The following is a 24,810-nucleotide window of genomic DNA, read 5'->3' as shown; positions in this document are numbered from 1 at the left end:
TACAAGATTTGGCAAGATACGCTGGTCTGTTGAGCCTCTGCAACGTGCTAGGGTAGTGTCAAGGCCGGTGCACCCCTCTTTTTTATGTCTGGGCATGGCCAAGCTCTGGTTGTGCATGTTTGACACTCGTGTAGCCCAGCTCTCGTCCATCCTGAACTTGAGCACTTGCGTCATCTGTTACATGGTACAGTATTATATAGCACTTGATGGTGGCACAGGCAGTCGCATCCCATCCCAATTATGGCCAACTATACTCATTTCTTGTATATTCTTAATTGCCTACTATTGATGCATGTTCTCTTCATGGAGAGGTATCATTTAAAGCCATTCTCATACATTTACAGGTCGTCGAATCGACCGTTTTTTTTTTTTTTTCTGGAAGTGTTTACAAGATAGCTAGATCCCAGATACGTCAAATACGTCTGAGGGTAGATAAGACTTTGTCCTCAAGGTTTCTTGAGGCCAGTGTCCTCCCTTAAAGGGACACTAAAGTGAAAAATGATTTCTTCTGCATCAGTAAATTACCGTTCTACAACGCCAAAAACACCACTCTTACAACGATAAGACGTTTGGTAAGCCAGAAAAAGTGCAAGAACGAAATACGGGTGGCGACGCCTACTTAAGTTCCCGCACCTGGGGGCTGTGACGTCTTGGATTTTGATGGCATCTTCTAGGGCCTACTAACTATATATAGCGGTAGATTGACTACATTGTCTTCGAAAGGAACCAAATATTAAACATGGCAAGTTTCGGGAACCTTTATTCAGCCAACGCGGCCCAAATGCAAAAACATACTTTGGAATCCCTGACGTCACGCTGACGTACCGGCGCTTGCGTTTCGGTGCGAAATTCAAATACTGATACTTGGACCTTCATTTTCTCATCTAATAATCAAACTATTGTTTTGAAATGACTGCCTGCAGTGTTCTCAAACAACGCTTTATTAGTCTAAACTGATTTGTTGTTTCGTTTTAGTGTCCCTTTAAGCAGGGTAATTGCTACGTGGCTCCGCTCTGCTTATTAGTCAGGTTCGGGTTTCCTATTGTGCATTTTAAGCCAGCATAATTTCGTACTTGCAGTTTGAAACTGCATTGAGAGAATTTGTGGGATTGAGGTTTGTGTGTTTTAAAAGCGAAAATAATATATATGCCCTCATCGTGTTGGCCATCATGTCATGCGATGAACATGTTTAGCCTTTTGAGGGTCGATTTTTTTTTATCGCAGATTCCAATTCTTCTTGGGGACTTATATTGAAAAAAATTTTGCAAATTTTCCTAGGGTGACCTTAAACTGAGAAAAAAAATATTTTGAGTTGGTATATGTGTGCACCAATGTACGAGTACCACTCTAAGCGATGTGTGCAGTAAGCTGTGTAATGGCACAAATGTGTAGAATGTGCAAAAGGTTTAATTTTTTGCCCACGCTAGTTACAAGTTGCTTGCACTACGGAATGGTCTTTGAAATCCAGATTGAAACACTAAGCATACGTCACCTGGCACACAGCTACAGTGGCCTGCATGCAGTGGTGCTCTTCGTGCGCATTGAAATGCTCGTCATGCATTTGTATTCTAGATAAGTTAAAAACCAGTGCACTGTGATAGCAAACCAGCCTGTATTGAAACTGCACCATGCCTATGCCAGAAATCACGCGGGAATGCACCCTGCTTGTCTGTTACAATACGTCGCTAAATTTGGGAACTGGCCCTCGGCTTGCAAAATTTCAATTGATTCTTTCTCATGTGCTACAAACTGCCCTCACGAGCACCATAAGGCTCAGTGTGGGCACTTTGGGCCCTAAAATCACAGTGATAAGCCTCATGCGCTGCTGCTGCAGGGGTTTTTTGCAAAGATGACTGAAGTGTGGATGCGGTGTTTGGTGGCTTTCTCAAACACAAAATGCAAGGTTTCTTCCTTGTGTCCAAAAATTGTAGAAATGAATGGCGGAAAACTGGTTTCAGTCTTTCCCCATTTAACATTTTGGTAGAACCCAGTTTAAGAACCCCTGGCTGTGTGTAAAGCTACCCTTGAATGCCTGTCCGTGAACTTTCAATGAACTATAATATATAGAAATGGTCAGTGGGAAAGCTACTTGTTAGGTAATAATCTTGCTCCTATCATGATTAATGATTGCTTAAAAATGAATTGTGTTCGCTTTCATGACTATAAGGAGCAGCGTTTCTTTAAATTTATTTTGGAGTAACATTAAGAAGCTCAAGTGGGCCATTACTTTTAGTGATAATTTCCCTGGTCTTTTGCTCTTCCCTTCTCCTTTAGCTTGCTTTGAGAGCTGGCAATGAAAAGGAAGAAGGCGAGACTGCTGACACTGTGGGCTGTTGCTCCTTGCGTGTTGAGCACATCACACTGCACGATGAGAAAGATGGCAAGGAGTTTGTGGTGGAGTTTGACTTCCTTGGAAAGGACTCAATTCGATATGTGAATGCAGTCCCAGTGGAAAAGAGAGTTTTCAAAAATTTAAAGCTCTTCATGGAGAACAAAAAGCCCCAAGATGACCTTTTTGATCGGCTCAATGTAAGTAAAATTGAAAGTTGTAATGTCACTCTTGTTTAAATTTCGTGTTTAAGTTATGTGTATATATATATATATATATGTATATAAATATTCATCCTTGCAGACAAGCATTCTGAACAAGCATCTCAATGAGCTTATGGAAGGCTTGACTGCCAAAGTCTTCCGTACCTACAACGCTTCTAAGACACTTCAGGAACAGTTGGAGCTCCTAACTGAAGGTATGCCCATGTCACCCAGGCACTTACAGTTTCAAGAGACTTCATAAGTGGCCAATGTATTGTTACATGAATGACTTGTTTTTGTCAATTTTAGAAATACCCACAAGGGCATCCAACTAGTAATTTAAAGGGACACTAAAGGTTAATATTAAGTCAACGTGGACTGTTGAAATACAATCCCAGAAACCTCGAAACGCTTGTTTCGTGCGAAGAAGAGACTTATTTTAAGGGGGGAGGCTACACTTGAAATACAACTTTTTTATTTGTGGACAGATCTGAACGAAATTTTCACACATTGTGTATTTTAACATGCAGATTCTAAAAATATAATTAATTTTGCCACAGGATAAGTAGTTTCTGATATACTCTAAATGCATTGTATAAGCCGAGTCCTTTGTTTGGAGGAAAATTAGCATCTAAACAGAAAACCCTAACACAGTAATTTGAATATAAAGACTATCTAGGATGTTCAGGGAGTGCCATAAGGTATTATTCAATGTTCTAGGCTAATCTGAGCAAGAGTTAGAGCTCATCAAAGTTGTGAGAAAAAAATGCCATTTTGACAAGTCAAGCATGTGACCCATTTCAAAAACTTTTTGAGAAGAGTGCTGCTGCTTTGAAAAGGTGCATATTGCTTACTGCATACCTTTATCTTTCTGGCAAAAAAAAAATTATGTTGATAGCTGAAATAGGACAGAAGCTATTTTACCTCCAAAATTGGAAGTCTGTTGGAATTGTTGTTTTGAGAAATCAAGGAAAAACATTCTGCAACATCTTTATTGAGAACATACCAATAAAATCTCAAGGAATTTCACCGGGGCATAATCTGGATACATCCTGTCTTTTTGCCGTTTTTTGGCCAGCTTTCTTGCGCTCAAAGAGGCTTCGCGCTTCTTGCTGGAGTTAGCACTTCGAAGGTCCGGCGCTCCGGACGTTTTCCGGCGCTCGCTACTTTCTTCAGTCGTGAAGGAAACGGTGCCTGCACGATCTGTGCCAACACGCGTGGCGTGGGCGGACGAAGTGTTGACGCTAGACGCGCCAGTTTGCAGCTCGGAACTAGATCCGGTAGAATGTCCAGGCAGACCAGCAACCGGCAACTCCGCGAGTATGACAGGCCTAGCCGCCTTCCGTCGTGCATTGCACAGCCGCTTGACGCGTAGTAGCCTTGAGACGACAATTTTTTCCAGCCATCCGGGCAGCGAAATGAGCGTCTTATCAAAGCACGCGAAGCAAGCGGCTGAACAAACGTAGACAGCGGCGCGATGAAACCAGAGATAAACAAACGTAGCGAGACGCGAGAGCGGTCGAGCGCGCGCCGACGAGCACCGGACCAATAGGAGCGAGGCGCGCGGGGGTGTGCGCGCTTTGGCCAATCGGCGGCACGGACGCATCCTCCAGAAATGACGCGATAGCGTCGGTTTCCCTTCTCCGACGCCATTTTGAACTGGTGCAAAATGCGCACAAAGAAAACAGCTTCAAAACTAGCGCAAGATGGCGGCCATCGGCCACCGCGTTCGCAAATGGTAACGGCGCGAAGTTTGAACATTTTTGACCAAATTTTGCTGATTTCGCGTTCACCCTGGCCCCTTTAAGCGCGATTTTTTATTATTTTCCGATTAAATTTAGCTTCTAGATTTCGCGGAGGGATTCTTGAATGTATAAACGTAGCGAAAATGCACTTTTCCGAAAATCAACTTTTTTGTGATTTTTTGCCGTTTCAAGACCCGCATCCCCCCTTAAGAGAAAATGCGTTCTGAAGCGTCCGCGCACCTCTAGCGCAGTTCAAATCGCCCGCCCTCCTATCGAGGAGTATTGACGTCATGGTCTCATAGTGACGTTGCGCCGTCAGTGTGTAAAACGGCTCCCGCAGACGGCGCTACGGCTTTTCTGCGCAAAACGCAAACGCGCGGCCAGAAACAGAGCCAAGACAGAGCCGACAGCAGCGTGAAAGCGGAACTATGGTGGCTAACGGAAGGGAAAGCGCACGACAATAAGCTGGTTCTTTATTTTATGACGCCAACTTCGACGCTCGTTGCAATGGATGACTCTGACAACGACGCATTAGCTCGCGATGCTTGGCTCGAGTTCAGCGATTTAAGCACTGATGAACGTGACCTGCTGTTGAGGGCTCGTGCTGCCGGCGTCGTTGCATACTGCTACGATGACGGCCTGCTTTGAAACTTCACGCGACTTCAGTAAGTCGGCGTGGAACCCGTAATCCTCTGGACGAAAGTGCAGCGCGCACACTACATGATTTTTCATCTCTTTGCCAGTGCGCTGTGGCAAAGGTACGGCACTTAACCACTTCGAATGGAGAGGTTCACTCATTGGCACACAGTGATAAGTAACGTTGGATTCGCCGCTTCAACCGCCCTTGGCCAAGTTCCGCGGACCGTTCGTGCATCCCACAACATCACATGGACGTGGCATTATCGCTGCTTTTTCCAAATGCAAGTTTCGCGAGCCAGCAGGACCAACGCAGCACAACGCAATAAAGAAACATCTGAGATTCCATAGTGGCGCGGCGCAAAGTCGAGCGCGCAGAGTCGAGCGAAAACGAAACCTTTCGATCACCCGTATTACTCAAGGGTAACGTCAAAATGTTATTTTTTCTTAGAATCGAATAGAAGTAGACGTAGCATTTTCTTCCGTCTTATAATCTAATGAAATGATCTTTTTAATACAAGTAGTTGAGTACTAGTGACATAAATTATGGTGAGGAGTGCTTTCGTCATCGGGCTAGTACCGGAATGTCGCTGGGGGGTCTCAAATCGTGTCATGCATTTACCTAAATTTCTCGGTTACTAAAGCTCTGTTCACAATTATATTGACGCCTTAGACGTTCTAGAGCATTGTTTTATCACTTTAACTTGACTGTCTGGTAACCTTTAGTGTCCCTTTAATGGGCAGGTTTTTTTCAAGATGTAGCGTGTGGTGTAGTTACTCTGCCATGTGGACAAAGCTTTGCTACATTTAGGCAGAATTTCAAATAATTTGTGCACTGGCTGTGCCAAGAGTTCACTTTAAGTGCAGGCTAAAAGTTGTGCAGGCTAAAAGTTGTGCAGACTAAATTTTTTGTTTTGGTAAATGAACATATTGAGAGTAGGGTGGGGCTGTTTTCTCATACGGAAAAGCAATATTCCTTTCTTGCTACAGATGATCCGTCCTTAAACAGAAAAGCTTTATTTGTAGCAGCCACTGCATGTGTGTCAATACCATACCAACCACAATAGCTTAGTGGCTGGGGCCGTTGCACTGCTAAGCTCAATATCACGGGTTTGAACCTGGTTGGGGCAGCCACATTTCAATTGGGGCAGAATGTAGGAACACTCGTGTACTTAGATTTATGTGCACATTAAAGAACACCATGTGGTCAAAATTAATGCAGATTTCCCTCCTACAGCGGGCCTCATAATCAGATCGTGGTTTTGGCACGTAAAACTCCAAATTTTAAATGTGGAGGTTAAAGTTCAGTTGTTAGTACCATCTTGGCGATCTTGCACGCTCATTGTAGTTCATTCTGAAATGCAATACTTACCTGGAGCTTTCCTTTTCGCCCACCATGGTGGTGTACAGTCGCCGACTGATTTTCCGGACTCCAAAAATTCGGACATGCCCAATTATTCGGTCAGCTTCGCGGCACCGCCGTTCTCCCCATAGACCATAATGTATAACAACTGCCGAAAATTTTGACACCTTGCAACCTCTCGTCTGATTTTTCGGACACTCCTTGAGCCAATTTGATCGAGAGCACCATGCACTGACCCTGACCGGTGCATGGTTCGACTTGCTGAACGCCATTTTTGTTTTGAACGGAGCCTTTCTGCTGCCCCACAAAGTGGCGCTACTGGAAATCCCCGCTCATCATCATCGTTTCTGCCTGGTTCGATAGTGGCTCTACAGCAGTTCCGGTTTCAGCTTAGTAAGCCATGCCAAGACAATCCAGCAGCTGATTTGTTTCTTCGCGAACGACGCTGCGAGCACGTTTTTCGTTCGTGCGACTGGTGTCGGCACGGTGGTGTTTGCGTTGTGTGCTGTGTCGAGGTTTCGGTGATCCAACGCGGCATGCGGAAACGTCGCGTCAATTGTCTAATGGCGCCGACAGTGCCCGCGCAGACTGTGCTGGGGAATGCCGGCAAGCGGGTACCGGGAGGCCTAAGATTTGTCGCCTTCTGATGTGCTCCCTACTGACGCGGAAAATGTTCTGCCGAGACCTGCGTAGCGGTTGCATTGCCATTCCGGACACCGTCTCATTTGACAGTTTCATAGGTGCTGACACTGCTGTATTGACATGTGCAGAACTCGACGACGGCGAGATCATTCGTCGGGTTTCTGCTGCACCGCCGGACGATGAAGATGACGCACCATGTGCTACGCTGCCGTCGCATGCGGAGCATGTACAAGCAGTGACTGTGCTTTCAGCTGCCTATAGTGACCGTACGACCCTCTCCGAGATTCAGGCTTATCTGATTGCGCGTAAACGGAACAGCGTGCAACGGCGCATTCACGATTTCTTCAAGCCTACTGCTCAGCCCGAATAAGTGCGTGGAAATAAAGGATTTCATTTTTTTATTAATCTGCTTTTTCGGACACCTGTTTATTCGGACATTTCCGCAGTCCCCGTGAGGTCCGAATAAACGGTTGGCGACTGTATTGGCTATGACGTTTCGCTGCTGCGCCAGAAGGTGCGGGATCAAATCCCGGCTGCAGTGGCCGCATTTTTATGGGGGTGAAATGCAAAAGTGCCTGTATCCCTTTGCTTGTGTCCCTTCCTTTAATACAGCACTGAGTACTTGCCACAGTTGACCTACAGCATGCCATGTTTCAGTCCATTGGTTGATTTAGACAGAAGTCACGATTACTAGAGAGTGACAGCATCGAGGTGACATGGTTTCAGCATCTCTTGATATAAAACAAAGTTTTGTGTCACTCTGGGAATTTTGCAGAGGCACTCGGGGAAAACCTGGAAAACTCAGGAAATTTGAAAATGTCATCTTGGTAGACACCCTATAAAGCATGGCTTGCTTTCTATCATCGATTATGAAGACATGGCCTGAAACTATATTTCATAACCAACTCTCAAATTCAACAAAATGAATCCACTAAATACAAGATTGATAAGAAGTCGACACCAACGATTGGCTGACTAGCACAGTGTGTCACTGAGACCGTTCTATCATACAGACGAATCTCGATAATTCGAACTCGAAGGGGCCCGAAAATTTGTTGCGATTTAAAGAAGTTCAAATTGAGTGGAGGACTTACTTGCCCTGGTGCATGTGCACTGAGCTAAGACATGAGCGGGAAGTTCTAGAAGAGTTTTACTAATAACAGTCGTCCGATTTTTGATTTTTTTGGACTCCATAGGGGCCGCGAAAATTGGAAAAAAATTGACTGGTCCAAAAAAATGAATGTATTCCTTTTACTTCCCCCTTGCCACAGGCACGTCCGAAATAGCTCTAAAGGGTTGCCAGTACGCTTATTAGGTGTATCTGTGCTCGTACTGCGACGAAAGACAGCAGGTGCACGCGTGCATGACGGCCTCTTTCCATTCAAACGGTTATGCTGTACGTTAAAGGTTTGACCATGCTTCTATCAATAATGTCCGGTGTAACTGCGATAACGATACTAATTCCCTTGTCGAAGCATCTCTAAGATTGAATGGTTTGTTACGCAGCATCACTGAGTGCTCGGTGACGGCCACATTACCTTTGCAATAAGCTGGACTTTTTAAATGTAAATGCAATACGCCTAGTAAATAAGTATCCCAAATTTATTTCTTCAATTTCATCATACTCTCCACAAATTGTTGGTGTAACTGAAACTTGGCTAAGTGGTGATATACGTTATGTCGAACTTAACACCACCAGGTTTTACCGTCCGTAGATCTGACTGTACCAATGGTAGAGGAGGACGTGGAGCTATATTTATTCGCTCTGACCTTCACTTTTCTGTTATTAAAAGCCCCGCTGACATAGGATGTGTATAAATGCAAAGGGTACTTGGGAAACGACTCAATACATAATTACCGTTTACCGTCCTCCTGGGTCGTCACTTAGTCAATTGCACGTTTTAAGCTCTTTCATTCATGAACAGGGCCTCTGTTCCTCCAATTTAATAATACTTAGCGATTTCAACTTGCCAGGAATTTGGTGGTTATCCCTCAGTTTCTGGTCCAGAACCTTCCATATTAACGGAACTAGTAAACTTATCCTTATCTTGCAATCTAAACCAAATAGTCTATAGAAAAACTCAAGGCATGTCAGATTTGATTTTCCTCAGTGAGCATTTTACTGAAACGGGCTACATGTGTGAAATTATCGAGGGTATATCGTATCATAAAGCAGTATATGTTTCTGTTCATTTAAAAGTCCCTAAAAGAAGCTTTATTTACTCCACATTTAATGATCTTGCCCAGGCTCATGATGCCCCCATCATTGACTACTTAGCTCATTCATTTTCCACTTTTGAAGAATTTAACGTTGAGTTTGATGTTAATGGCTTACTTATTTTAGGATACTATTAAGGGGGGACCCTGCATTTGAAAAGTTTTTCTTTAATTCTGGATCGATTTTGATGAAACTTGCTGAGTTTATGTATTTCAATGTGCTATTTTAAGTATACATCTAGTTTTCTCGCAGAATAAATAACAAATCGTAGAAATTTAGCTTTATTGCATAATTTGCTTAGAAGTGGGCTATTTACCAAACTATATAACTATGTACGAAAATGATGGGGAACTAATAAAGAGTGCAAATTAGCAAGAATGTTGTTCTAACCCAAGTCTATATGAGATGAGAACACTGCAAACTTCAGTGAGAGAAATCCATGTAAATGCTAAAAGTATAATTGCCTTGCCATTGCCATTTGTTGGGCGTTTATGCACTGGCTACCGGCAGATGTGAGCTGAATAGTAAGCAGTTAGGACGAAGGAAACTACTTTAAAGTTCAGTTATGGCCTTGGAGATTTGAAATCAAGATTTGAAATCAACTACTCTTCAATTCTCTTGTAAGCATGCGAAGTGGTGACACAGCGCTGTGCCAAGATCTTACGTCATTATTCCCGAAGCCTGCCAGTAAAATTTGCTACGTAGATGAGTGGGTCAGTACGTGCTGTTATGCTGAAAAGTTTCATTTCCAGAGATGCGCTATCTATCTCTACATCAAACGGGAAACAAGAGATGGTGTGTACAATACAGCAGCATAAACAAGTGCCTTGTTCGGTTAACTACTGTCAGCGATGTCATCCATGTTTTTGCGTGAGAACTGTACGGCCTATAAATGTATGCGAGCATAGTTTTCCCTACTTATACATCATGAAATGTGGGAACTGTAGTTAGGATGACGTTGAAGAAAAGCAAGAAGCAGTAACAACCTGTAATTTATGTATCTAGTTCAGTTACTTGTGCGCTCGCATTGATTTGTCTAAAGGCGGAACAGTGCGGCTCATATATGCCCACATATGTATGTTTTGCTACATTTTGAGGTTATTTCCTATCAGTGATGTGCCATTTCCACAATATTTTAAGCTAACAGCGATCTGTGGTTGTAGATGTTGATGTAAACAAAGGCACAGCTTTGGTAAAGACGATGCGGAAAGCTGCTTTGGAAGGCTCCTGGAATCTGAGATGTCTAAAGAATTAAAAGGAATAAGGAATATGAAAAGTGAGCTGCAAGTGCCGGAATTGGTGACAACAAATTCAAAGGCAGCTGCGTCAGCAAATGGAACTCGGCGTGCCTTTATCGGCTGCACTGTTGGCAAAATAGTGCACTCAAGTCTTCCACCCTCCTAATGTTAATGAGTACTGGTTGGGCAAAGAATGTCATTGGAGCTTGCTACATTCCTTGTCCAGCCTCTGCTCATTGCCTCAAGCCTCCCATCTTCCTGTGAACTTCTGTCTTGTTCGGATTTCTGCTTAATTTGTGACCATTGAACTGTTCTCAGAAGATACCAATAGCAAACTTCTTTTTCCTTCTAGCTGACATGTCTCTGCCTGAAAAGATGCTGGCTTACAATCGAGCAAACAGGGCTGTAGCCATCCTCTGCAACCATCAACGAGCTGTTCCCAAGACGTTTGGGAAACAAATGGAAAACCTACAAAAGAAGGCAAGTCTGTTGCTACTTCTACTAAATGCAGTCGAACCTCTCTATATAATAAACGCAGATATAATGAAATAAATATAAAATGGTTCATACTTATTTCAGTAGAGATTTCTCCTGCTGTAATGAAATCAAAATGCAAGCTTGACCATATCAATTATAGCAAAGCACATTTGTTTGCCCATGCCTCAAATTATATGCAGTACTAAAACCTTGTTCACACATACAAAAAAAAGGGAAAAACGTACTGGCTGGGTAAATGCATGTTTCTGAGTCGCACAAAAAAATTAATTTGCCTGACTCAGCTGTACTTGAGAACTACCTAGTATAGTACTAACGGGGAAGATGTACGATCCGAATTAACTAAAATTTGACAGACTGGACTATTAAAGTGTTCTAGTACAGTGAAAGCTCGTTAATTCGAACTTCAATAATTCGAATTTATGGATAATTCGAACTGTACGATTTGGTCTAGCCAAGCTCCACAGAAGTCTATGTATTAAAAAGTCCGTTAATTCGAACGCGAGAAGGTTCCCTCACGGATAATTCGAACTACGCTCGCCTGGCACACGACCAGAGAAACGCGCCTACTGCCTACACACAAGGCTGTATTGCCTCCGAAACGGAGAGAATGGCGAGAGAAGGCAAAATCGGAAAAAAAAAATCGGAAAAACCGGTGCGGGGTCAGCCAGAAGGCAGCGGCGGCCGCCGCCTCTCCGTTCTACGTAACCTCCGAGACTTCTTGCCCGTTGCGAATCTCGGAGGCTTTGCAAATCTTGTACAGCTGCTAATGTTGTGCGGAGATGGCATGGCAAGCTCCACAACACAGCGAATCAAGTACGTCGCAGCTGCGCTTGCAATCAAGAACCAACGAATCAGGGCCTTCGCCACGTTCACATGTTCAGCGTCTTTGTCTCGGCAGTCTTCATCGGTTGTGCACCTCTGTTTTCAACTTAGGAGGTATCGGCCGTCGCGATTCATTGTGATAGTGTTAAGCCTCAGCTAACGTTCGTTTCGGTGGACATCGGTGGTGTGGCACAGTCGGACCCAGAGCTTCGACTTGAAGATGGCGTGTGCCCGCGGCACACGCCATCACTTTCTGACATGCCCTACTGCTTCCAAATCGCAGTGTACTGTTGCTCTCCTTCACTTTCGTTAGTTCGAACTTTCGTTAATTCGAACTGAAGCGGCTTCCCCTTGCGGTTCGAATTAACAAGCTTTTACTGTATAGCATAAAATGCTTGCGATAGTATGTTTCGCATGGTAACACTTTGTGGGATGCTATTCGATAGAGCATTAGTATAGCGTAAAACAATGGAGCGCTGCAAAGTGCAAAACTTCACCGCGCCATCTAGGTGCGAGGAGTCAAAGCACTTAAGGGGGGACACGGGTTTTAGAGACTAAAAAATCACACAAAAATGCAATATTTTGAAAATTGTTTTTTCGGAATTTCCAACTATTATTCTAGCACTACGCCAAATTTTTCGCCTTCTTAATCAATATTTTAGCCGTAATGTAAATTTTTGGCATTAGTGTCGGCCAAATAGTAGCCAAAGTTTCTGTAAAAAGCGCTTTTTCCACAGCGCTTGATTGCCCCTGCAGTCGTTCGGTCGCGCCGACCCGCATATTGTTTGAAAGAAGTCTCTCCTCTTCATTTTCGCGCTACCACTGGCTTTGTCCGCACATTGGCAGCGAAGAAATTCCGCCTCATAAAGACCCAATGTGTGCTGTAGTTGGTCGACAAAGGCACGTGACCCTCAGCTAGCCACGCCATTAGCAATACTGGCGTCGTCTGCATCACTCCACGAGTGCTGCGCACATGCCGTGTCTGCCAACGAGGTTTCCCACGCTGACCGATGCTGACCTCGACTGTGAAGTTGGCTACTAAGTACAAATTTACAAAAGAAGGAAGGCGAAGCTTGTACAACTTCGAGAAACGACGCCGCGCCGCTTCCTGATGACATCGATAAGAGCCTGCTCCCTCAGTCGAGCGACGCTGGTGAAGATCCCGATGGCGTGTCAGGCCTAGTCCCCCGAAGTGTTCCTGACAACGGCCGCATTTCATTGACATTTCAGCACGACGCTACTATTCTGCAGCCAGAAATTTTGTGGCATATTGACAGTGAAGCTCAAGAAAAACTTCAAGCATTAGCATCAACTCTGTGCTACTGACCGAAAATCGGAACTGCTAGATCGCGATGACAACACTGCAGTGGGGACAAACGAGCTGGCTACGTCTGCTGAGCATGCATCTGCTGAAAACTTGCAGCGGGTGCTCAGAAGGCATCATTGTAGTGACACTAGCCAGACAGACTACATTCCTGGAGGCTGCTAATGCAATATCACTTGTATACATATATCCAAATATATTGTGGTGTTATAAAAATAAGCTCTTTTTGTTTTTTCAAGTTTTCTCAAGTTTTCTCAGAATCTCATTTTTGGTGTTTTTTAAATTTGCCGAAGTGCTATCTCGGTCTTCAGGTCACAAAGAACCATAACTTTAACAGCACCATGTACAGTGAAATCTCGGTACAACGAACTTCAGGGGACCGCGGGAAAATGTTCGTTATTCTGAAAGGTCGTTAAAGTGCAAGCCCAAAAATTAGCCATAACAATAGCATTTCAGTAACGCAAATGTCCTACCTTTGAAACGGTACCTCCTTGAACACGTTTCTCACACAATGCACACGTGATCGTCAGACAAGGCACATTTATTTGAAATAGTCCGTGATCGTCTTCTGACGGGTGCAGCACAGACTCAGCCGCACGAACGATTCCAGACCGTCCACATTCTTATGCACGCCTTCGGTCGCCGTGCCGCTTTTGGCTATAAATATGCGGAGTTTTCGCAAGCAGTCCAACGCATCTGCGGCCGACACGGACTCGCCGCGGTCTTCGGGTGCTGCCGTAACGTGCAGCAAGATTCTTGCTGGTGCTTCAAGATTTTCTCCTTATCTTTGAGAATCGTGGCGATCGTCGACCGCGCCACTCCACGTTCTTTAGCCACGACGGATTGTTTCTTCCCGTCTCCTATCTCGCGAAGAATCTCTACTCTCTCGCTCAAAGAAAACTGCTTTCGCTTCCTCGCCGTGGTTAGAGTCGTTGAGCTCATGGCAACGCGAACGCCGGCACGCACTTCTAACACAATAATATAACCAGAAGAAAAACAAGATGGACAGGCCTGATACGGGTGACAGCACGCGAACAACTGAGAAAACAAGCAAGAAAAACGTGATGCGTCGTCACCTCCGCAACAGGAAAAAAAAGAAAAGGCCCACTTCAGCGTTAATTACTACTTTTTTTTTCCTTCTGCCGCACCGTCTCAGGTTTTACGAGCCCATGCTCCCCGCTTCTCCACTCACAAAACCTGGTGCGTCGTTGCCTCCACAACGGAGAAGGAAAAAAAAGTCTCCGCCCGCATCTTTCTCCTTCCGCGCCATCTCAGGTTTTTGCGGGAAGCAAGTTGCAAGGCGCCCGCTCTTCGCGCTGCGTCGTCTGCTAGCTTAGAGCTCCGACTGCCGTGACAGATACACTGAAATCTAAGAATCCTCGCATTTCGGGATATGAGTTCGTAGTACTGAGGTGTTGTTAAGATGACACAGAAATTAAATAACGATCGTTATTCTGAAATGTTCGTTATTCTGAAGTTCGTAGTCGTGAAATATTTTTACATTGAAACTATAAGCAGTCGGCACGGGATTTCCTAAAAGTTCGTTAATCTGAAATGTTCGTTAATGTGGTGTTCGTTGTAACGGGGTTTGACTGTAGCTACATATGTGTACTACACAATGTTAGGAGCAGAGCAGTGTTAGGAGCAGAGCAGGCATTTCGCTTTTGTATATATTAAAATCTGGCTACTAATTGGACCACATAACTGCCATGTCTGGGGATTGAACTTCAAATTGCTGTAAAGTTGTAATTCCTGCAATATAAAAAAAAATAGTCCTACAGTTGTGTTGCTCACACTTTGTAGTATCCAGCCATATGTCTTTATAAACATTCTGGCTGATACTATACTTACAGTTGTTCCGATAAATAGCTGATTAACTTTAATATCTGGAACCACTCATTCAATTTAAAAAGTAATTATATATTTTGAAATCAGCATGACAAACTCGTCTGGGTGACAGTTTTTATTAAATTCAGTAAAAAAATGAAAAAAAGTTCTAAGCACCTCTTCCCCCCTTAAGGGGGGAGGAGGGGATCAGAATTAACTTTTTTGTTTCTTGACAGAAAGGGCTGAAATTTGGCACACACACTGCACATTGCAATAAAAAGACAAATCTAAAATTTCGTTTAGATATCTTAATTAGTTTATGTTTGATAAGAATTTATAAGTTCCTTGCTTGTGACGAAACATGATAGGGAGCTGGGAATACTTTGCATGTTTGCACAGATGTCTAATCTACATCAAGACAGTGTTCGATTTTTTTTTTTAAAGCACTAATAATTTTTTGCTCGATATAACATGCACATGACTGTGCTTCACTGCATGGAGCCATGTAGTAATTGTGAAATAATTAAATAATGGAAAGATAAAGAAACATTTCAAGACTGTCTTTAAGTACAGCACAGCTTGTGGATCACAGCAAAACAAACTGGGCCAAAATCGGTCCAGCCATTGTTGTGCTACGCTTTCCACGAGCGAGGTGATTGACAAAAAAAATGCCATTGAGAAAACTGGCTGCAAAGTTTTAACAGCACTGCAAATTTATTCAGAAGCACCAGGGCTGTAATATTTTGAATCATTGCTGTCGGGCATCTTCTTACACCTTTGCCTCATTGTTTGGTGGGCTTTGGATGCCTTCTTCAGGCGTTCTTTATCCTTTTCTTGTGCCGTCTGTAGTAGTGCATGACCACCATTTTCACTGCCAGACCGAGCCTGGTATCACAGTGTACACTCACAGAACGCTGTTGGCATCTTGGGCACAAAGTTTTAGCGATCAAAGACTTCATCACGGAAACGGGCATAATAATGAACTCAGTCACAAGGAGCCGAAATTTGTTCTTGGCATTGCTGCTTCCGCTCAGTCGCGGACACTGCGCGAAGGGAGTCGCGAACGCTGCATGCCTGCGCTTCTGCAGTCACCGCTGACAAAACGCGGCTCGAGGCGCGTCTGAATCGTGCGACGATTCGTCTGGTGATCCTTGAGTCACCATACAGTATGTAGCTCGTCGACGGTTGGGGCTCACTCGCAGGCTGCGTGTCCCTGTCGCACGATGCATCGGAAACGCACACCGTCTCTGCCTGCGATGGAGACCTTCGACCCGCGTCGCCTTCAACAACGCGACCTCGGTTGCCGACTCGCGCGGCCGTACGCACAGGTGCGAAAGCCTCCGTTGGCACGTCTTCCGGTGGCTTAGTTATCAGTGTCGATGTCACAGGGCGATTGTCGGCTTAGCTGCTGGAATCGCACTGTGCAAGATAACGCGGCACGTTATCCGCGTGTTCAGTCGGGTTCTCCGCTTCTCCCGCTGGCCGCCGTCTTTTTCTCACCGTAGGAGGCTTGCGCTTCCGTTTTCCGAAGGCATGCTTCATTTAAAAGTTCTTTTCGAACGAGTGACGATCCATCACTGACCTGGGAGCTTTCATAAATCCGAATTCTGCGAGTGTTAAACGAAGAAACACGCCGGCGTGGTTTTCAAAGCAGACAACTGCGGTCCGCTGTGGTTGCCAGCTTGCCCGCTGCTGCAGCAGCAACCAATGGCGAGACGCCTTTCAGTACGGCGACCAATCGGAGGCCCGCTTTCATCGCAGGGCCCGTGTGACCACCTCTAGCAGACCCGCGCTTCTTTTGTGTTTGTGTGTTTGTTACAAGATGGCGACGACCGAAGAATTCAGAAAGGGAATGGCGAAACTTCGAGCTTTCGAACGATACCAAGATGGCGGCGTTCGGTGGCGGGAAAGAAGAGTTAGGGCTCCGCGAATTGCGGTGATTTTACGCGAATTAAAGCTGTTTTCTCGCCCTACACACTCGTAAATTAATTTTTTTCGGGCACTTTTAGTGCGTTTTCAGTCAAACCATTTTGATACAGTGTAGATTAGGCATTGCAGATACCGAAACGCGTCGTTGCCAAAAATCGATCTTTTTTGCGATTTTCGCAATCCGAGCCCCGCGTCCCTCCTTAAGGGGAAACGCGGGGATCAGATTGCGAAAATCGCAAAAAAGATCGATTTTTGGCAACGACGCGTTTCGGTATCTGAATGCTTAATCTACATTGTATCAAAATGGTTTGACGGAAAACGCAGTGCGTAGAGCGAGAAAACAGCTTTAAATCGCGTAAATTCAGTGCAGTTCGCGGAGCCCTAACTCGTCTTTCCCGCCACCGAACGCCGCCATGTTGGTATCGTTCGAAAGCTCGAAGTTTCGCCATTCCGTTTCTGAATTCTTTGGTCGTCGCCATCTTGTAACAAACACACAAACACAAAAGAAGCGCGGGTCTGCTAGAGGCAGTCACACGGGCCCTGCGATGAAAGCGGGCCTCCGATTGGTTGCCGTACTGAAAGGTGTCTCGCCATTGGTTGCTGCTGCAGCAGCGGGCAAGCTGGCAACCACAGCGGACCGCAGTTGTCTGCTTTGAAAACCACGCCGGCGTATTTCTTCGTTTGACACTCGCAGAATTTGGATTTATGAAAGCTCCCAGGTCAGTGATGGATCGTTGCTCCTTCGAAACGAACTTTTAAATGAAGCATGCCTTCGGAAAACGGAAGCGCAAGCCTCCTACGGCGAGAAAAAGACGGCGGCCAGCGGGGGAAGCGGAGAACCCGACTGAACACGCGGATAATGTGGCGCATTATCTTTCACCGTGCGATTCCAGCAGCGAAGCCGACAATCGCCCTGTGACATCAACACTGATAACCAAGCCACCGGTAGACGTGCCAACGGAGGCTCTCGCACCTGTGCATACGGCCGCGCGAGTCGGCAACCGAGATCGCATTGTTGGAGGCGACGCGGGTCGAAGGTCTCCATCGCCGGCAGAGACAGTGTGCGTTTCTGATGCATCGTGCGACAGGGACACCCAGCCTGCGAGTAAGCTTCAACCGACGACGAGCTACATAATGTATGGTGACTCAAGGCTCACCAGACGAATCGTCGGAAGATTCAGACGCGCGTCGAGCCGCATTTTGTGTCGGCGGTGACTGCAGAAGCGCAGGCATGCAGTGTTCGCAACTCCTTTCGCCCAGTGTCCGCGACTGAGCGGAAGCAGCAATGCCAAGAACAAATATCGGCCCCTTGTGACTGAGTTCATTATTATGCCTGTTTTCGCGATGAACTCTTTGATCGCTAAAACTCTGTGCCCAAGATGCCAACAGCTTTCTGTGGGTGTACAGTGCGATACCAGGCTCGGTCTGGCAGTGAAAATGGTGGTCGTGCACTACTCCAGACGACGCAAGAAAAGGATAAAGAACGCCTGAAGAAGGCATCCAAAGCCCACCAAACAATGAGGCAAAGGTGTAAGAAGATGCCTGACAGCAATGATTCAAAATATTACAGCCCTGGTGCTTTTTAGTAAATTTGCAGTGCTTTTAAAACTCTGCAGCCAGTTTTCTCAATTGCATTTTTTTTTGTCTATCACCTCGCTCGTGGAAAGCGTAGCACAACAATGGCTGGACCGATTTTGGTCCAGTTTGTTTTGCTGTGATCCACAAGCTGTGCTGCACTTAAAGACAGTCTTGAAATGTTTCTTTATCTTTCCAATATTTAATTATTTCACAATGACTACATGGCTCCATGCAGTGAAGCACAGTCATGTGCATGTTATGTTGAGCAAAAAATTATTAGCGCACTAAAAAAAAAATTGAACACTGTCTTGATGTAGATTAGACATCTGGGCAAACATGCAAAGTATTCCCAGCTCCCTACTGCCAGGCCAGGCTTTCCACAAGCAAGGAACTTATAAATTCTGGTAAAACAAAAACTAAATAAAATATCCTAATGAAATTTTAGATTTGTCTCTTTATTACAATGTGCAGTGTGTGTGCCAAATTTCAGCCCTTTCTGTCAAGAAACAAAAGGTTAATTCTGATCCCCTCCCCCCCCCCCCCTTTAAGCTGATTGGCTCAACATCTAGCTAAGGGTAGTCAAAGCAGCATTTTTTTATAGTTGCGTAATGCAAAGCGTCGCCCGTTGATCTTGTGGTGCTCTGGCAGCCTGAGACGCGTTTTATAGTTTTCCTATAGGCTCCATCCAGTGAACAGGCGGCGCCACTGAGCATCAGTGGTGTCGCACTGCTCAGTGCCACCTGTGGCCAACGGTGCAACACTGGGAAGGTGGGAAGACTGCAAAATTTAAATTTCATGCACATGTCGCCGAAAGCCGCACGTATATCCGTGATTCGCTTTTTTTTTTTTTTTGTACATGAAGGTACAAGCGTGGTCCTCGATGTTGCAAATACTATTTGTGGGTTCAGGCATAAGAAAAGGAAAAGGAGAGTACTTTCATGCTGCTGCGTTAACCAGCGGAGACAAGTTGTGCTACTTCACATGTTCTCTCCGTGAAAGAAGTTGCCAGCTTGGACGTTCACGCTAAGTGTTGTTCGCAGCAGGGAAAACAACTGTACGAAGTCATCCTGCACGTGAGCAAAGCCTACTGTGACACTAACATTGAAGTCGCTAAACTGGCACCCTGAAAACATTGTGCTTCTAATAGGTTGACTTATTTTTAATCGACGCCTCGCTGTTGGCGATGCATGCCTCGTTTCGCCCTGGCACATTGTAAGCCACGGCCTATCATTTTATGCCATGTCACATTGTTACTTTAGATAGCCATACAGCTCGATCTGCGCCAGGTACTGCTGCACGGTCACTTTGGATAGCGATTTTTCTCTATATGCGTTCAGTCGATCGCGATCCACGCATCAAGTTCGAGCTTCACGATCGTAGGCTGTTGTCAGCACCGTCATGCCGAGTGAGCTAAACTAACTCGATTTGAATTGTTGGGCCATGTAGCAGTGACCATGCTTGATCAAAATTGAGAAATTTGATCCGGTCGGGCACGATCATAATTGAAAGTGACTGTGCGACACCATGGTACTCAAACATTCTTTGTTCTCCGTCGTCTGGCACAGCGCTAAACAAAAGCTTTTGCAGTATTAAAGCAGTTGTAAGTGGTCTGTCATAGCTCACTACTGAACACAGATCCGGGACCTACTCGTTGACGTAATCGGTGAAACAAGTCGCTTCGCGTGGCTAGTAAGACAAAAGAGCCCTTATTTATCAGGTCTTTTCATTCATAAAATTATTCTCATCAGCTTGCCGCACTTTGTAAACGTCCGAAAAATCCGTCGGGTTGTCATCAGGACAACTTTCGATTGTGCTTTTTTCTCCATTGACAAAATGATTGGAGATTATCCTGGCGTTTGGGACCCATTCAGAGCCATCTGCAGCTGAAAAATGATTTTATTAATCAAGAGATCGGAATTGATATGATGCGAATGTTTGCTTTTCATCATGTACAACGATCGACGTTCATTATGCCCCTTTCGTAAGGTCCAATTGCGCTTGTGAATTAGTTTCCTTGCGTTGCAAGACGTATCCGGAAAAAAGAAAGACGGCTAATTAACAAAGCAAAACGGTCCCAACTGTGGCCGACATAAAGTGCCGTGGCAGTGAAGTAATACACGTCGAGCCGGCCGAGCTGCAGAGCCACCTTTCCAGTACTGTCGCATCGCTGTTCCAGATGGCGCCAGAGTAGCCGCAAACTTGACTGTACAGAGACTATTGCGTGGTGCTTTAAAAAGGCCACAGGAAGTCGAAGCGAAATCGAGCTTGTGGGTGACACCGCATGCAGCCGAAGCGAAATGTGATGCCCACATTGTGCCGCCTGCCGCAGGGAAAAGTGGTGCATTTGGATTATCGCCTTCTGAAAGCGTGCATTATGGTACTAATGGCACTATGCACCATGCGCTCTGAAGAAAACATAGGTGAAGATGCTTATCGCAATGGGCTTTGCGGCTACAGCTGTGAATGCGCCGTGCGACGATTCGGGCAAAAGTTTGTTGGTACGGGAATAAGAAACTGTTTGTGCCGTCGTTTTTGCATGAGAGAGGCGGCTGTGTACTGTTCTCGGTCGTGCACGCCTCGCCCCTTGTTCACATGGGATCTGGTGGCCGGAAAACGTATACGATTGCAGTCTGGGCTGCAGGCAACAGCGGCATGTTTCAGTTATTGCCTATTAAAAGTGTGCACTATGCTTCCGATGGCACCATGGGCTCTGGAACAGATAGGCGAAGGTCCTTCTCGTAATAAGATTGGCGGTGATAGCTGTGGATGCCACGTGCGACGACCCCGGAGAAATTTGCCGGTACCAAAATAAGAAACTGAGTACGCGCCGGCATTATCACCCGAAGAGGGCGGGCGAGTATTGCAGTGAAGCTGTTGTGGCTGGCAGCTATATACTGTTCTCGATCGCGCGCCGCGGGCTTTTTCTTGTTTACACAGGATCTAGTGGCCGGAAAACGTATCATACCATCGCAGTTTGGCAATGTACTGAACATTGGTGCCGAAAAAATAGTGTTTTCCAGAAGCATGTGAACCGGTAAAAAATTTGCATAACTCTATTGGGTCATTTTCTGGGTTCTCGATTGCGAACCTTGGCGTTGGGGGAAACATACATAATGGGAATGTATCAACGAGGTTCTACTGTACGAAGCTTTGCGTGAATTGTTGCAGCATGGGATGGCACTGCATGCTGAGTTGGTGAGGCCCGAGCGGTTTGAGACGTGTGTTGTCGTTTTTGCAGTTTTTCCAAACTTATGTTTGCATTCCTGGCCTGAGTCTACAGCTTCTTACAAGCAGAGCATTTTAGTGGGAAGTTTTGACAAGCCCACGCGTGCGAATCGTTGCAACACGAGACGCTTGATGTGCATCCAGCTGGTGGGTGGTTGGGGACCTGAGCGACCTAAGATGCACGTTGTCATTTTATCTATTGCATCAGCGACGGAAATGTGAAATGAAATCGAGCTGGTGGGTGACACAGGAATAGAATGTCTGCAAGGCTGCAAAACCAAAACATGTGGCTCACTTTATGCTCCTTGTAGCAGGGAACCGGTGACGTGTGGTTATCGCTTATTAAAAGCGTGCGGTACGCTTGCAACAGCACTATACCCCACGTGCTGTGAAACGATAGGTGAAGATGCATATTGCATTAGGGTTGGCGGCGATAGTGGTGAATGCGGCTTGTGACAGCCTGGGAGTTTTGGTGGTACCAGAATGGAAATGAATGTGTGCCAGCATTTTCACGTGCCATGGGTGAGCGAGTATTGCAAGGAAGCTGCTGTGGTGGGAGGCTATTTTCGATTGCGTGCGCCTCGAGCCATTTCTAGTTTACATGGCATTTAGCTACCATAAAATGTGTCTTACAACTGCAATTTGGCAACGTACTGAACATACATAGCCAAAAGGTTGTGTTTTCGAGAAATATATGTATTAATCGGTAAAAAGGCATAGCTGTATTGGGTCATTTATTGTGTTCTCAGTTGCGAATTTTGGAGCCAGCAAATTGTACCTAGTGGGATTGTATCGACGAGGTTATTCTGTATTCTGGTAGGGAAAAATGTTGATTACAGTTGCGAATGATTTTTAACTCCTGAATTTTCAGGCCTGCGTGATTATAGGGACTTCCCTGCAGCACTGCCACCTATCCCTACCACCAATGTACAGTCAATGACCGATTTTTCGGACATGTCTGATAATTTTTATGCCTTTGAGGCACTGTTATGTACCTCATAGAACCAGTAGACAGCTGTAGTTTAGCGTACGCAAATTATAGCGTATGCTATACACTGTAGTGTAGCGTACGCTAAGCAGCGCATGTTTTCTACAATTTTATTTGGCCGGCGATATCTTCGGATCTCAGAGGCCATATGCCGTCATTGCAGCTATTTCTCGACTGTAGCAATACGTCGCGCTGACATCTCGAATGTTTCTTTCGTTAGGCTTCGACTCGTTCGAAACGAGAAGCAATCTCGCGAAAACGCCACGAGGTTATCCACAATGCTCTGTTGTCGAAACGGCCTGAGACTAAGCGAAAGCCGTTTACATAATCATTTGTTACGAAGTGCATTTTACAAAAGCAGGACCGCCGCCATGTTTCGCACAAACTCCGCAAACCACGTAAAAACGCTAACGCTAACTCGTTTATGTTGCGTACGCCCACTATACCCGCTATTTCGTTTAACGTTCAGCGCATGCGCAGTGACAACCCGCTATTATTTAGCGTACCTTATACTAAACTTGTCTAATGTATAAGGACATTGGAAATTTGGGGTGCTGACATTCTGATTTCTGAAATTTGGGGTGCTGACACCATGTGATTTCTTCCTGTGACCGCAGATCTGAAACTGCTATAATTCAAGCCACCATGGCCGCGATTTTGATTACTACGGTTGCCAGTGGTAGGCATGTGAGTGCGCTGGTTCGAGGCTACAAGTTAGTTTTGCACTGTCGTTAGACCTAGCTTTTCGTGGTAAGCTATGGCCTAGCGTCTTTGGGGTACCTAGGGAGTTCCAAAAATCCAGCGTTGACTGTATAGCAGCAATAACGGAAATTTCGCACTCTGCAAGGAAAGGTTCTATGGAAAGGTTCTCAATTGCGAACCTTGGCGTTGGGGAAACATACATAATGGGAACGTATCAACGAGGTTCTACTGTACGAAGCTTTGCGTGAATTGTTGCAGCATGGGATGGGGATGAGCCAAACTCCGCAAACCACGTAAAATCGTCACCACCCTTCGTGAAGGGTGGTTAAATGCCTCCCACTTCTCCGGTTCACTGCCCACTCCTGTAGGGGTGTCTGTGCAGTTAGAATGGTTGATTTGGTTGTTTTTGATTTTCTCTCTTTCTCTCTCTGAATTCTGTGGTGTTCTTTTAGCACAGGGGGACATGTTAAACGGAAATTAAAAGTGGAAGTGGAGAATTGTACTTTCCTAGTATGCTACAACAAAAATTCTGCTTCTGTAGGCGGCATTGCACTGCTGATCAGGCCCTTTCTTTTGACTTAATGGCATCATTTTTGTACCATCATAAAGAGAGGATATCGGAGCTGAAGGCAGCTGCAGCGCAGTATTTCTCCATGCAAAAAGAGGAAGAACAGGTGTCGCAATTCATTGCTGCTGCCATGTGCACACAGGAAGCACTCCTGTTAGCTGATTCAGATTTTAATTGCTGGCGTGCATTTTGTGAGCATTTTGACAGTAGCGAGCTGTGAATTACTTTAACCCGGTGATTCCTGTCAGTCACAGGAAGCATGCATCACTCATTAAGGTTTCTTTCGTATGTCCAAAATGCAAAATTGTTGAATCCCACCATTGAGAAATGGTCACCTAAAAAAAAAAGAAGAAAAGGCGAAAAGAACTTATTTGCATGTATACCTCCCCCGATCCAAACTGTGTTGTGGGCTCATGTTTCTTACTGAAGTGTTCAAAATGCAAAATTGTTGAATGTATTATTAAAAACCATGGTCGTATCAAAAAAACAGAAGGGGAAAATTTTTAATTGTGTATCCCCTGTTCCGGCCGGAGGATGCCCACCCCTCAAATTTTTTGGGGGGAAAACTCTGCCATATGGTGTTTTGGGCATAAACCGCAAGCGTGATAGTACAGCAAATATGGTGGGTGTGAATAAAGTTGCCCTCTGTCCAGTGGCATGAAACCAGGACTTCAGTTGTAGACTCTCAATGAAGCGGCGCTGGTTGGGCCTGCCAGCCTAAGCAATGCGACCTGCAAAGTTGCTGATGACTGGCCAACCATCATAAGACGGTCGCTACGAATACTTGTAGACCTTATCGACAAACAAGTGAGAGATGAGACACGATACGCCCGAAGCTTGATTCTCTACCATTTTTTTGCTTTAAGCTCACTAGAAAAGTGCTATTTTCTCAACTTCTGCTTCATATTTGTTCCTAATATTACCCTATGTAGTAATAGAACACATGGAAATTCTGGGGAAAGAAAGGTATCTGAA

At 45.2% G+C, this 24,810-nt stretch overlaps 1 protein-coding gene across 1 annotated transcript in view; it reads left to right on the top strand.

The window, feature by feature from the left end:
• The window catches only part of LOC139049835 (DNA topoisomerase I, mitochondrial-like), a 110,743-nt gene that overhangs the window by 81,353 nt on the left and 4,580 nt on the right, over nt 1–24,810 (top strand). Inside the window, exons 13-15 of the mRNA XM_070525658.1 lie at nt 2,275–2,529; nt 2,633–2,747; nt 10,727–10,854. Coding sequence (XP_070381759.1) covers nt 2,275–2,529; nt 2,633–2,747; nt 10,727–10,854 — 498 coding nt within the window. The remainder of the gene's footprint in view (nt 1–2,274; nt 2,530–2,632; nt 2,748–10,726; nt 10,855–24,810) is intronic.

This window comes from Dermacentor albipictus, chromosome 1 (genome assembly GCF_038994185.2).
Source record: "Dermacentor albipictus isolate Rhodes 1998 colony chromosome 1, USDA_Dalb.pri_finalv2, whole genome shotgun sequence".
In the NCBI taxonomy this organism is placed as follows: Eukaryota; Metazoa; Arthropoda; class Arachnida; order Ixodida; family Ixodidae; genus Dermacentor; species Dermacentor albipictus.
This window is presented reverse-complemented; position numbering and strand designations above follow the sequence as displayed.